Source organism: Lycorma delicatula, chromosome 1 (assembly GCF_047948215.1).
Source record: "Lycorma delicatula isolate Av1 chromosome 1, ASM4794821v1, whole genome shotgun sequence".
NCBI classification, from domain to species: domain Eukaryota; kingdom Metazoa; phylum Arthropoda; class Insecta; order Hemiptera; family Fulgoridae; genus Lycorma; species Lycorma delicatula.
In genome coordinates, this window is record NC_134455.1 from 10,261,725 (window position 1) to 10,276,345 (window position 14,621).

At 29.3% G+C, this 14,621-nt stretch overlaps 1 protein-coding gene across 2 annotated transcripts in view; it reads right to left on the bottom strand.

Annotated features, from left to right (window-relative positions):
• Positions 1–5,148: 5,148 nt before the first annotated feature.
• The window catches only part of ATPCL (ATP-citrate synthase), a 159,452-nt gene continuing 149,979 nt past the window's right edge, over positions 5,149–14,621 (bottom strand). For both annotated transcript variants that reach the window (XM_075368455.1, XM_075368362.1), the window contains exons 18-21: positions 12,452–12,595; positions 10,435–10,631; positions 7,473–7,549; positions 5,149–6,303 (exon numbers count right to left, since the gene is read on the bottom strand). In XM_075368455.1, the coding sequence (XP_075224570.1) occupies positions 6,212–6,303; positions 7,473–7,549; positions 10,435–10,631; positions 12,452–12,595 (510 nt within the window). In that variant the 3' untranslated portion in view covers positions 5,149–6,211. The remainder of the gene's footprint in view (positions 6,304–7,472; positions 7,550–10,434; positions 10,632–12,451; positions 12,596–14,621) is intronic.

Genomic DNA, 14,621 nt, shown 5'->3' on the forward strand with positions numbered 1-14,621 from the left:
TAAGACAGGGAAGATAGACTGGATAAAGCAACAAATTAACTTACCCTTTTTACTTCCTTGTATGAAGTAAAGGAAGTATTGTGATCGTGAAAAATTTCGGTTTTCAGATTTCAACGGAAATATCCATTTTGACCAGTTTCGAAGTGGTCTGTATGTACGTATGAATCTCGCATAACTCAAAAATGATTAGCTGTAGGATGTTGAAATTTTGGATTTAGGACTATTGTAACATCTAGTTGTGCACCTCCCCTTTTTATTGCAATCAACTGGACCATAAGTGTCCAAAAAACCCACAAATTTTGGATTTTTTCTTAACTGCAGTAATAAGTCCTCTTTGAGAGCTTTTCAACGATATATCATAAGTGGTACGTATTTTCATTGGTTCCAGAGTTGGAACCAAATAATATTTCAATTAATGAAATAATTGGAACTTACAAGGGAAAGGCACATCGATTCTAATAATCTGACATCTCCTTTTTTATTTTTTTTAATTTAAATATATTGTCTTATTAATAATTATTAACCTCCAATTGTAAAAAAAATTACAATAAACAATAATATACAATAACAAAAAAAAATATGAAAAAATATGTTAAGTTATTAATGAAATAAAATTTTATGTACTTTTCATTTAAAAAAAAAATGTGTATATGTAATTTAATAGACGTACAAGGAAGTCATGTGATGTCCACATCAGATTTTTTTTATAGAGAATAACGGGCTGCAGCAACAGCAGCTTAGCTGTTATGGGCTTACCTGAACCTGTAGTTAATAAAAATACATTTAACAGATATGTATGCATCAAGAATATTGATTTCTAGAATTTTCTCACCTACACAATACTCACAAAATGAGGCCTGATTATGTATTTGTACTGGCTAAATAGTAATGAAACCTAGTAAGACTAGGTAATGAAACTATGGGGTTTTAATAAATTTTATGATAAAATTACTGCATAATTCTGAATATAATGCTTGTTTTACAATTTTCACCATTTTCTGGAAAAATTAAAAATAGAGTAGCAAAGTATATAAATGCACTTTTATTTGAAAATTGTTCTTTGGTTACATTATAAACATCTGAAATATTTTTCTGTTGTGCTTAGTGTTGTCTTTGTCATTAACTTTTTACCTTAGCACTTTCCTTAATGTCTACAAAAACTATCAATTTCATATTGTTAGAGCCTATTCTATTTAATTTATATTTTTTACCAACTTTTTTTTCCATTCCTGAATGAATAATTCATGATTTCTTTCATTTTAGTCATCACTTAAAATATAATTTGTTGAATTCTCTTGATTAAGATGGAAAAAATCTTGTTTGAGTTATTTATCTCTTCATTTTTCTACTGAACATAATTTTCACTTCTCTTAAAATTAGTTAAGAAACATTTTTTGAAGCCCTTTTCTATTAATGCAGGTTATTTTTTCTATGTTGTTTAATCCATTCAGCTAGTTTTGATGTGGATGGTTTTTATTTTGGGTTTAAGTGGAATAGATTTAAAAAAATCTACTCAGATTAGAACATAATAATACATTAAATAATCGCATAAGAAATGGTAAGCATGTTGTTATTTTACAGATAACAAAACAGAAATTCTCCTGAACTTGGCTGAAAGGATTACAGGAAATTGAGGAATGATTACTAATGATTACATAATCACTAATTAAAAGGCAGCTGTTACTAATGTCTAAAGTTCTCTTTAAAACACTTATTGATGACTGGATATAAGGCTTGAAACTGCCTTATTATTCTACCAACAAAATTACTAGCCCTGAATTCATCTTAACTTCATTATATGATTTCATTTTTTATAATTTGATTGTGGCCAGAAATTTATTTATTTAGTCTAGATATTAAAATGAGTTTTGAATAAGCACAGACCAGTGATTCCTATGACTATTTTTATCAGCGTCCTCAAAAACCATTTAACCAGTTGTCTATTAAATCTCGTCATCAATCCATTTTTTATTTTTCTGGTGGTATAGTAGAAGTCCAATAATCCGGCTCGGTGCCGGACTACCGAAAATTCCGGTCTATCGGGCGGTAATTATAAGAACAATTAGGTTAATAATTAAACTACAAATACAGTATGCAAATACATACAACAAAGTTTATTTTACATTTCATATAATGTATGTACACGTACTGTAAAACATATTTCACTTAGATTTAAAAAAGTCACGAATGTCTTTTTGTTTTCTTGACTTTTGGCGTTTAGTATAAAATTTATTTCTAATGATATGGAAATCAATCATTTCTGAAGCACTGTAGCTAGTACTAGCCTCAGCAAAAGAGATAAAATTATTTAGTGGTTCTGCAGCTTCTGCCCAGCTGATTTTTTCCGTTTCTTTCGTTTCGGCATCTGAGTCACTTTCTTCAAGATTTTGAGTAGGCTGAGGGTTTACTACAATGTTGATAATGTCCTCATCGGTTAGTTCTTGTTCAACAGGCTCATTCTCGTCGATTAGAAGCCACTCCTCTACCTCATCTTCAGGCAGGTTTTTCAAGGGATTGTCAGCACTTCTAACGACATCCAAAACTTTGGTCAGAGCGTCTTGATGGTTTTTTTCCTCATCAGTCTGTAGAGTTAGGTCAGATGCAGGGTTTGCAGCTGGCCAAAGTTTTCTCCAGCATTTTTGGAGTGTTGTATTTTTTACCTGGTTCCAAGACAGTGCAATAGCATAGACGGCATCTTTTATTGTAAACTTTTTTTGAAAATCAGTCACGTCACAGTCGGCATTTAACAGGCCTTGAATAAAAGACCTTCTATAAAAGCATTTAAAATTTTGAATAACCCCTTGGTCCATGGGTTGAATCAAAGATGTTACGTTAGGTGGGAGCAGAGTAGCAACAATATTTCCAGAAACTAACTCATCTACTGGCGGGTGGGCTTTGCAATTGTCCAAAAGAAGGATGGCTTTAGTATCTTCTGGTAGACCAAGGCTTTTGAAGGATTCCTTGACCTCAGGCACAAAGTGGTGAAAAAACCAGTCTTTAAAGAGGGCGGCAGTCATCCACCCATTTGATTGAGCATCGTATTGGACAGGCAAGTGTGTAACATTCTTAAAAGCCCTGGGTTTTGCAGATTTACCTATCACAAAAATTTTTACAATTTTCCGGAGTGATGGCGGACTATCGGACATTCCGGACTGTTGGATGCCGGACTAATGGACTTCTACTGTAGTAGTTACTTTCCACAAAGTTCTAATTCATAAGATAACTTAGTTGTGTAAGTAGATACTTTATACGTTTATATAAATAATGTACAGAGGTCAAATGTAATCAACAGCACTTTACAGGTAATATAAAACAGCTAACTTATTTTATCCCAAATGATTTCTTTAATTACAGTTTCTTATCAAAGGCTGCTGGGATATAAAAACCAAACGCATAATTTATCATTATTTATACCAGCCTATTCTATCTTTTAACATTTTTTTTACATTCAATTAATTATTTTAGCTTCTTCCATGCCCTTTTATCTAATAACACTTACTAAATCAATGAATTCATTTAATAATAATGAATTTAGTAAATTTTAGGCTGAACCATTATATTTCGAATGTGTATATAAAAAGTCTAGTTTTGATATCTTATCTTATTCTTAATATTTATTTTAATGCTACAAATTTTACTTACTTTTTTAGAACATTCACACAGAAATTTTGTTTAAAAAAATACCCTTCTGATGTCTGAAAATTGCTAGTAAATTAGCATTTTTGATTATGTTTACTTTTACTAGTGAACTTTTTTTGTTTATTTATGTTCACTTTACTTTGCTTACAACTATATACTTCATTTTCAGTGTGAAAATGATTCAGCTGGTGTTAGAGAAAAATCAGATTGATATTTTGTGTGCACTGTATAAAATACTGTGCACACAAAATAAGAAACTTAATGTTTCTTGTGCAAGACTAAATTACCTATCATGCATGTAGTTACATTAGTATCAGTGTTTCACATAGTTTTTAATTTAATGAAAGCTGGATATTGTTATTTTTTCTTTGGGAAAATAATAAAGAAGAAATATACCATAAAAAAATTAGGAAATGTTATCAAACTACAAATTTAGTCTATGATTTAATTTTTGATTTGATGTACTACATGTTTAATGTAACATGGAATTGAATTTAACAGTTTTTTTTTTAATAGTTGGATTAACCTAAAAAAAGTCCTTGCCAACTTTAGGTGATAACATTGCTAATACAATAATAAAAAGGGATGAATTTGTAAATGTTCTCAAATATAACATGAGTACTGAACTGTAAACATTGTCCCAGAAAAAATATACTGTGTCACATGGTATGATTTATTTTTTAAAATATTACTCAAATCAGTAAAAAAAACTAGACTATGCGAAGTGCCAGATTGTTAGTGCTGGAGAATAGTAAAAAATTATAAAATTTTTACCCCAATGATATGATTGAGAACATGGAGAGCAGCACTGTTAACTAGAATTTACTGCTGTATAAAAATCTATTTATTTTTTTAATTATGTCAACACAAATTCTGATATGGAGACAATAATAATACAATATTACAGAGGCAATAATATTATACAAGAAAAGAAGGCTGTTCAATTTATAGCAAATTATAATAAATCTTGTTTTAATACTATTAAAAAAATTGAATATGGTATCCAGTAATTCAAAGATTTAATGGCCAAATATCTGACAATAATTTGAATTATTAATCAGAATAAGAATGTTAAAAAACAGATAAGTTTTCATCTTAAATCACTGTAAGAAATCTTATTCAGCATTCAAATTAAGTTTAAGAGATTTTTAATATTTAAACGGAAATCATTCATTCAAAGGAAATTACTCATTATTATGTGAGTTTTTGTTGACTTGCTCTTGTAACTTATGAAGGAAAGTTGTTTAGAAATTTATTATAGATCGACCAATAATAACATTGTTATTAGGAACAATTAATATGAATTAGTTTAAACTTACATCCAATAACTTGTTTTATCCCAGAGAATTTGAAGTTTCTCTGAGGCTTTTTCGAGGCTTCTCAAAAGCAGCAGTAGTTTCATACCTATTTTGATAATTTTAGTGTATCTTTTTGATTCACAACATTTAATTTCATTCTGAATTATTCAGAATGTTTTAAGTTTCAAGTGACAGTTTAAGAATACTCAAATTTTGTACTAACACACTTTTTTTATTATAAAACATTTATTAATTTAAATAGTTTATCAAATTCACATTTATAATTCCAGTTAATTTAATTATACTTTTATGTTTTTGTATATATGATTAAATTTTAAAATATTAGTTTACAGTTTCAATATTTTTAATTAGAATAATAATTTATTAAATGCACTGTATTTTTATAAAACATAATGCACGGTATGGTAACAAATAAATAATGTAATTAGTTATTTTTTAAGCGTAATTGACTCAAAAAAGAGTATTACAGAATTATTACAGCAACAAACAAACATATTTAAAATACAGTTCCTATATTATTAGTCTCATTACTTCAATTAAAATGTAGATTGGTATTTTGACAAATATACAATGAAAATATCATTTGAAAAGATGCTTACTTGTGCTTACTTTTTACAGCCTTAAAATTATATATTTAAAAAAATATATATGTATAAACAAAATATTATGCACATAAAATAAAAAGTACAAATATAACAACAAACTGCTATGTCAGCTAAAAATTAACAAATTATGAATACAAGAGTTCAAAAATTATATGCGCAAGGAGTTTAAAATTATGTTACATTATGCTTCTAAAACGAAACTTTTTTGAAAGTAAAAAAAGAAAAAACAAAAAACTTGATACAGTTTGGCACTAGATAAAGAAAACTGGAGTAAATGGAATTACTGTTTTATATGGAATGTTAAAACCATTTAATTAACATTATTTAAAACATTAATTAAAAAATGATGTTATAACTTTCTGTGGCTTAAGATACTTCTTTTGTAAGTAATATCGTGGATTGATTTTTTACAAATAAAAATAATAATAAGCCTGTTATATACAACAGAGCTTATCATTTTAATTTCTAAAAAAATATGTTACATCATTAACCTCACTCAATAAAATATATAAAAACAAAATGGTTACAAAAGTTCATTCTGCCCTACCCATTCATACAAATTTGATCTTATTTACACTATAAATATCTAAAAAAAACAAACAAACAAAAACAGTCTAGAGAAGACAATTGGATGGAAAACTAGTCAAATTAATTGTATTGTTCAGGCAAAACGTATGAAATATCATCCCATGGATGTCTGTATAAGCCTTGTTTTAATCTCTTTTGATCCATATAATGACCTAAGAACAAAAAAAAAAAAAATAATAATTCACAGTCAATAAAAATAGAATGTACTTTATGCTAAAAATAAATTAAAAAAAGTAATGGTAAACTAATTCGCTAATGGTCACAAAGTTTATATGTGCAACAGATATTTTTTTTAACGCTGTAAATATTTAAAATTTTGACCTGTAATAGTAATGTATGTTTAAGTATGACATAATTATATGTAATGTAAAAAAGTAATACAGAGAAAGAAAAAGTGACAGTCTAGGAGCTACCATACAGTCTATCAATAAAAATAACTGGAACTTGAATAATAAACTATACCCAAACTACAAAACAAAAAAAAAATTTTTATTTGTTTTTGGGTTGATTCTTTTATGATGAATGAAGATTCACTGCTGTGAACAAACTGCATCATTAGCTCAGACTGTATAATTTTTTTTATAATTCACATCACTGCCTAATTTTAACATTGCAAATGGGTCCTACGTAATATAATAAACAGAAGTTTTATAACCCAATGACTCCAGAAAAACTGGAATGCTTCAGGAAGAAGGATCATGAAAACTGACATGTGATACAGAATAAAATGGTATAATTAATGACTGTAGACACTATAGCAATCAGTGCCATAAAAATAATAATAAATTGCTAATTTTTATTTGGTAGTAAATAAATAAAACAAGAGCTGGTTAGCACACAGCTAGTAATCATGGTCTTCAGACATAAAAGTAAGACAATGTTAAAAAGGTACATAAAATAAACTAAGAAATACACTGTTATTATTATACATGAATCATACATCTTTGTTGTAAATGCCAAGCATCACTTCTGTAACTAATGTTAATTAGATGTACCCATACTTATGATGCAATTAGTTATATCAAGAGTACATTTTAATTCTCACCTTTTTTTATAGTAAATGAAATCTTTTCCAGTAAAAATAAAATTTGTTGCTGTAAATTATAAATAATGAATTACAGGGCTAAAATTTTAATGATATCAATATACAGAAAGTAACACACACACACACACACACACACATACACACACCCACATGCTATTTTTCTCTAAAAAAATTTATCTGTGAACAAAGGTTAAATAATTTCTAGTAACATTTTTTATTGCTACAAGATTTGTAAAGCTTAAATTAAACAATGTAAAAAGAAACAAATCAACTTACCAATGAAACCGATGCTCCTACCCAAAACGAACAGGCTGTTTATTGATCCCATGTCAATGTACTCTTGTGCTTCTTCCCTATTAAATCAATGAAATTATATTTAATATATTAATCTTTTCTTCAGCTAACCTTTCAAACCTTTACTGATTCAAATATTTTTTGACATTTAGAATGCAAAAATGTATTCTAACATGTAATGTAACACATTTCATTTTTATCATAATAAAATTAGTTTGAGATATAACTCACTTGAGACCAAATTTCATTTATTTACAAAATGTGATCTTTAATTAAATAACTTTTTTGACTTATCTCAACAAGGCGGTAAGTCTAATATAAGCAATGAGTGTTTATCTCAATATGACATCCTTTCTAAAATATAAAAAACAGTCAACAATTTTTTAATTTCTAAGAGATACAATGAAACCTCCATGTAAGCTAATGCCCCTAACTGTAAGCTAATTAATTCTACAAACAGAAGTGACTTATAGTTTGGCTGAAAATTAATGAGATAGGCTGAATCTGTGTCAAATACAAAATTCTGTCATAAAATTTGTTGCTTTTCAGAATTACTAAATGTCTGTTTATAAAAAATCATGTCTAGATAATGAATACTGATTGATATTGGAATAAAAACACAAGTATAAGTAGGTGGAATATTTGATCAGTTTTATATACAAACAAAATCCAAAATCCTACATTAATTGGGCGACCATCTTGAGTCTTGGCTAGTGATCATGGACTTCATACATAAAAGTAAGATGATGTTAAAAGGTACATAAAAAATAAATTGAAAATACACTATTATTTTTATACATATAGCATATATCTTTGTTATAAATGCCAACTACCACTGTTATAACCAGTAAGTGTTAAATGACTGAATGGTTTGTACCCACATGTACATGTATTTTAGTTTCAGTTGGTGCAGTGGAAGGGATATTATATAGTGGAAGAAACAACCACCATTAGATATTTGTTTATTAATTCTTTAACAGATTGGTAATAATAAAACAAGTTGCATTTATGAGTAAGAGGGTCAGTCAAATAACTTTTGCAACCGTTTTTTAATTCAATAAATATTTCTTTAAATCCTCAAACGCATAACATTTATGCCACTAAATAGTATAGTTTTTATTCTTGTATTGTGCAAAGTAAAAAGTCACAGCATGTACAAAGTCACTTATACACAAAGTGTTTCACATCTTCATTACTTTCAACTCGTTGACCTTTCAGTATCTCCTAGAATAGTCCACGTAAGTTGGATTAATTGTAGTGTTAAGTTGTAGCTGTAAAGAAAGTTTTCAACTGTAGTATAATGTATGCAAGTAAACTTTTGTTAACCTTACTGCAACACTGCTTACATTAGCTTAATTGCAACATGTTTTACATAGGGATTCTAAACCACTGAATGCTAAGTTATGATATTTTTGTACTCAATGTGGATCTTAAGTTCTTAAATCTTTCGTCATTGAGAGTAAAACTTTACTTCCTTCATTTTTTTAAACAATTCCAAAGCCACTACATATTCATATTTTGGAAGGATAACACTTGAAGTTTTTGATAGTGTTAGGATTTTACACTGTTAACCAAGCAAAGCATCATGACTGTGAGGGGGGAAAACTGATCAAGTTACATAGCCTGTGTAAGCAATATGTTTCACATTAATCTTATCTCAATGTTTAACATAAAAACAAATCTCATGTTATATGTAAAAAAAATTAAGAATATGTAGTAAAAAATAGCATACAAAAGGTAACCTTTCAAAGTTATCTACCTGCTTTTATTACCAATGCCTATTGCCTTTTATTATTTTTATCTATTGTATGCTATTTTTTAAAACATATGCAAAAATTTAATAACTGAGCAGTAGTTAAAATCAAGGGAGCAGAATGTGTCTGAACACGCAAATGTGATTCAGGGGAAATTTCATGGAAATTTTTACCAGTCATGAAAAATATAAATCACAATGTAAATATCAACTGATGTTGTATTCACATCATTTTTACAATTATTATTAACTAGAATCTTTTAACAAGTTTTAAAAAGAAACATGCATCCTATTGAGCACTAGGCATAATGAGAACCAAGGTAGAAACATCATTCCTTGTGAGCGATGACTCATAGACTCAAATCGTGACAGGCAAGGGACGCTTTACTGATAAGACGCATTATGATCACCAGTATGTGCATGCGTCTCTTCTCTTTTCTACTATACTGTTTGTTTAGTTGCTTTTGGGTAGGCAACAGTGTTTCTTTGTTTTTATTAGTTGGCCGGCTGCAAGCGTATTGTTTTCTTTTAATAGTGAAGTAGTTAAGTGATTTTTAATAGTGTTAAGTGATATACACAATATACAGTAGTATAGTGAGCACAAAATATCATAATTATACATTAATTAACACATAGATGATTTTCATTTAAAAGTAAGCAAGACGTAAACTATGTGTTTTGTGACTGGTGCAGCGGACGCGATAAACTTGAAGTTTTGAGGAAATCTCTGACTGAAAAAACTGTGTTTGGTGAAAATTTCAGGGGTCTGAACATTTTCTGCTCCCCTGGTTAAAACATGTCTTACTGAGCTATAATTACATGAGAATTAGTCCTTATTTAATCTACTTTTATGCAAGTGTCCATGCCGGACAGTAAGGGATTTATAGTACTGTTTGTATTGTTAAGAGAGCATTTGTTTTCTTTACCAGAGAAAAACACAATTATGTATTTCTCATGAAGTTTTACACTTAAAAAAAAATCTTGCAAATAAAGATGTGAAATTCAAATACAACAAACACAATGTTGTACAATAAAGTCAATGAACTTTTTGGAAATAATAAGCTAACTTTACTCTTTTAATACTAAATTTTATTTAATAACATACAAACTAAAAAAATTGAAAAGCTGCACATCCAGAAGTTAATACATACGTTTTGATTACATAACAACAAATAAAAAAATAACACTTACCTTGTGAAACTGCCACTGTTTCTTAGCAAGTCACAGAATGACACTGCTATGACACCATCTACATTAAGAATAAGGTTAGGTTTCTTAGAAGTTGTGATTTTCTCGACCTCAAGAGCATAATTCAATAACGGAGTAGCTGGGAAATTTTGAAGAACAAATTCCTTGATAATCTTCACTCGCATATCAGGATTATTGATCTAAAAATTAAAAAATTAAACCTAGTGAACTGCTATAATACATGAAAAAATAAAAATAAATAAAATAATTATATTATCCTTATATTCATACTTCTTACCTGATTTTCTTGCGTGATAACTGAAAATACAATGTTGTCAAGACTCCCTTGGATATAGAAAAGTGTCAGTGAGGTGGGTTTCATGTCTTTTCACTGAGACACAGAGAAATGTCTGGAAAGACGTCTGTCAGCGGCTTCTGAATCGCTTTGAGGAAGAAGGAGAAGTAATTTGGACCATACTGTGGACCTGCGACAAAATGTGGGTTACCCCAGAAAGCAAGTGAACAAGTATGGAGTGGTGAAAAAAGAGGGAGAGGGCATCAATCAAGGCCAAGAAACATTTATCAGCTGGAAAAGTTGTGGCAACTGTGTTTTGGGAGTCAAAAGGTGCACTGCTGATTGATTTCCTGCACGAATGAAGGATGGTAAATGTGACATACTACTGCCAGTTGTTGCATGATGTCAGGACTGCTTATTGCAGCAAATGATGCTGGGGAACGATTTGCATCACCCTCCTTCTCCATGATAATGCGTAGCTGCATACAGCAGCTCTAACTCATTATAAACTTGGTAATATTCATTGAATATCTCCTGAACACCCACCAGGACAAGTCCAGACTTGATGTCACAGTGTGATTTTCATATGTTTGGTTTGCTAAAAGAAGGAAGGGAAGGATTAAGAGAAGGATTTGAAGAAGATGCAACAGTCAAGTATTATGTGTGTAGTTGGTTACTGGGGCAGCCATCTTAATTTTTTGATGAGGAGATCAGGAAGCCACTAGTGTACGGTAGAGAAAATCTATTTTGGCTGAAGAAACTACATAGAAAAATAAAGTAATTTATTTGTAATTCTATCTAACATCAATAAAGCTAAGTAAACAAATTCAGGTTTATATTTGAATGACACTCTTCCAATAAAAATTATGTAGTTACAGTACATAATTTCTAGTGAAGGATGAAGCAGGCAGATCCTTACTTTAGTAAAATAGAAAATCTAACTACAAAATTAAAATAATCATTCATTAATGGGTAGAACATTTGAATTAATATTTTAGATTAGAAAACTTGGCTTTACTTGTAGGCAAGTAAGCCAGTAGGGTTGTTGAGTACACATTGGGCAGGAATCCTGAGTACCCGGGTCATCCACACCAGATCACAGTACGGATGTAAGGAACTAGTCTCAAGAGCCTTTACGATCTCAGAATGAAGCTAAAAGAGCTGTTACTATTTCCACAGAACTGAAAATTAGGAAGAAGAGATCCAACACAAGGGATAAGAGTGAACAGTGGAAAAGAAAAATCTACCCTCAAATGAATGACAGGATGTGGGAAAAACCCACATCCAGAAGAAACTTCAGTGACACCCAGGCAGCAGATGCTCATTTCTTCCAGATTTAGGGAAATATTTTTAATCATTTGAGAAGATCATAATTTATTAACAATTTTTTATGACTTAAATATATTTTCAAGGTAAAAACTGATTTTACTTCAGAAATTAAAGAGTCACCTGACAACAGATACATGTTTCTAAAGTAATAACCCTATCTGTTTCAGATTCGCGAGATATGTGGAAATATCTGATTGAACAGACTTCAGCATCTCTGCCTTTCAATCAGAAGGTTTTGAGCCTGAAAGTTTGTCTAGTTTGGGATTATTTATATTATAAATTTCATGTAACATATACAAATGTACCTAGGCTTTCAAATAATTTTTAGAACAAATTATTACATTTATAAAATAAACAATACATTAAACAGTTAGCAGATGTAAGAACACTACTTACTGATTTCACTCTGTGTCCAATGCCCATAATCAGCTGTCCTTTCTTTCTCATTGTGTTGACAAATTCCATCGGGATTAGACCTGAATCATAAGCTTCACTAAACTGTTTTGCAGCACCATCCAAAGCTCCTCCAAACCTATCTCCCTAAACATTTATTTAAAAATAAATAAGTAAATACAGTTTAATCGCACTTTGTATATAAAAATCTTTTATAAATTTTATAAAGTGTCCACTCTTAGTTTATTGTAATAAGACACCGTTAAACAATAAGGCAGTATAAATAATGTAAACTGGCAATAATACATTGCACCTAATTTTACAGTACAGCTACATTATATTATTAATCATAATTATAACCATATGCAATTACAAACAGTGATAACTAAAATGTTTCAGTAATACACATACGCCTAGAAAGTTTAAAATATTTCCACTGAGGTTTTCACTGCCTGTAATTTTGTAGAAGTTATTTTGCATACAAATCTAATTTCTGAGTTTCTCTACAAACTTTTATTAAGAAGTCATTTAATAGCACAAACATACCATTTATAAAATTATAGAAAAGGAAATATTTTTATTCAATTTCTGTATGAAACTTAAATAATTTTTTTTTAAATACTACTATATATTACAATAAACAATTTTTTAAATCTGACACGTTTATGTTGTTACCTAAAAAGATTGAAATCATCACAATAAAAAATGAAATAACTAATAAAATATTGGAAAGAACAAAAATTAACAGACAGAATAGAAATGGTTATATAAATATAATCAAATGAAACTAGTTGACTAGGCCCCATGATTATCACACAAACAAAACAACAGCTGAGAAGTGATCTTAAAGTTGTGGAGAAAGTATAAAAATAACCAGACTAGTGAATGTTAGTTTATTCTAACAAAAACAAAACCAAGAAAACCATACAAAAATTGAAAATGTTAACATTCCATCACGGTAATTTTTGACAATAAAACTTAACTATTAACAATATGTCAAAACCTAAAAATTGTTAAAAAAGATAACATGAAGTTATGATTTTTTCTGAAGGTAACTAACATTAAGATATTACAGATGAATAAAGAAAAATGATGTAAACAAAAGCATAAAGAAGTCTCTCAGTCATTTTTAAATTAACATGAATCTAGCCAAAATATTAAAAATAATTTTAGTGCTGTTTGAAACTCTTGCCTTCAGCAAAATCTTTCCAGTATGCTATTCCTTATTCTATGAAAGTAAGTTAGCATATGTTTTACACCAGCAAGTTGTTTCTAAACTGTTATTGAAACTATTATGATACAAAATTGTGATTTATCCAGATGAGATGGTGGAGAATCAGTTTCAAATGAGACTAAGAAAATTATTAATTTAATGAATGCCGATAAATCAGTGAAACATTTTATAGCTTGGGGGTCTTGCAGACAAGATTGTAAGTTGCTGCAATTTTGTGAAAAAATAATGGATTTAATATGCAACAGACTGAGAGAAGAGTTTGTGGAGCAACAGACAAATTTCTGCAGCCTATGTCACTCCAGCAGTCCATGGTGGTGATACAGTAATGATCTATGGCTGAATCATCTCGGTAGGCCCTCAAGATTATAAAATAATGAACAATGAAAAATTTAAAAAAAACTATGTGGGAAATTCTACTTTCATCAGTACAAAAACTTTTTGAAGAAAATTACATCTACCAGCAGGACAATGTCCTATGCCACTGATCCATAGCAACTAGGAGATAGATACTGATCTGTTTGTCATATAATACTTCAGACCACAATCTACCTAAAAATTGATGGCATACTATAGTATGTAGATTGCTAGAGTAGAAACCCCAAGAAAAAAGTTGAACTGAGACTAGTAGTCAACACAATGACATGTAACATGTGTACAGTTTAGTAGATAATGGTCCAATTACATATTTTGTCTTCTTTCAAAATTAAACAACACTTATATATTTTTGTCTTTTAGTCAGATAATCTTATAATATTTTAGACTGGACTAATTACCTTTTTAAATATAACTAGTTTATCATAAAAAAAACAAAGAAAACTGCATTGCTTTTGTTTAATTGTAATAGGTAATTACAATTCTAAATAGAATTCTAATAGAATTCTTCTCTAAGTTTGAATAAAATCATGAAAATTATTTGATAAATTAAATCTATATTTTATT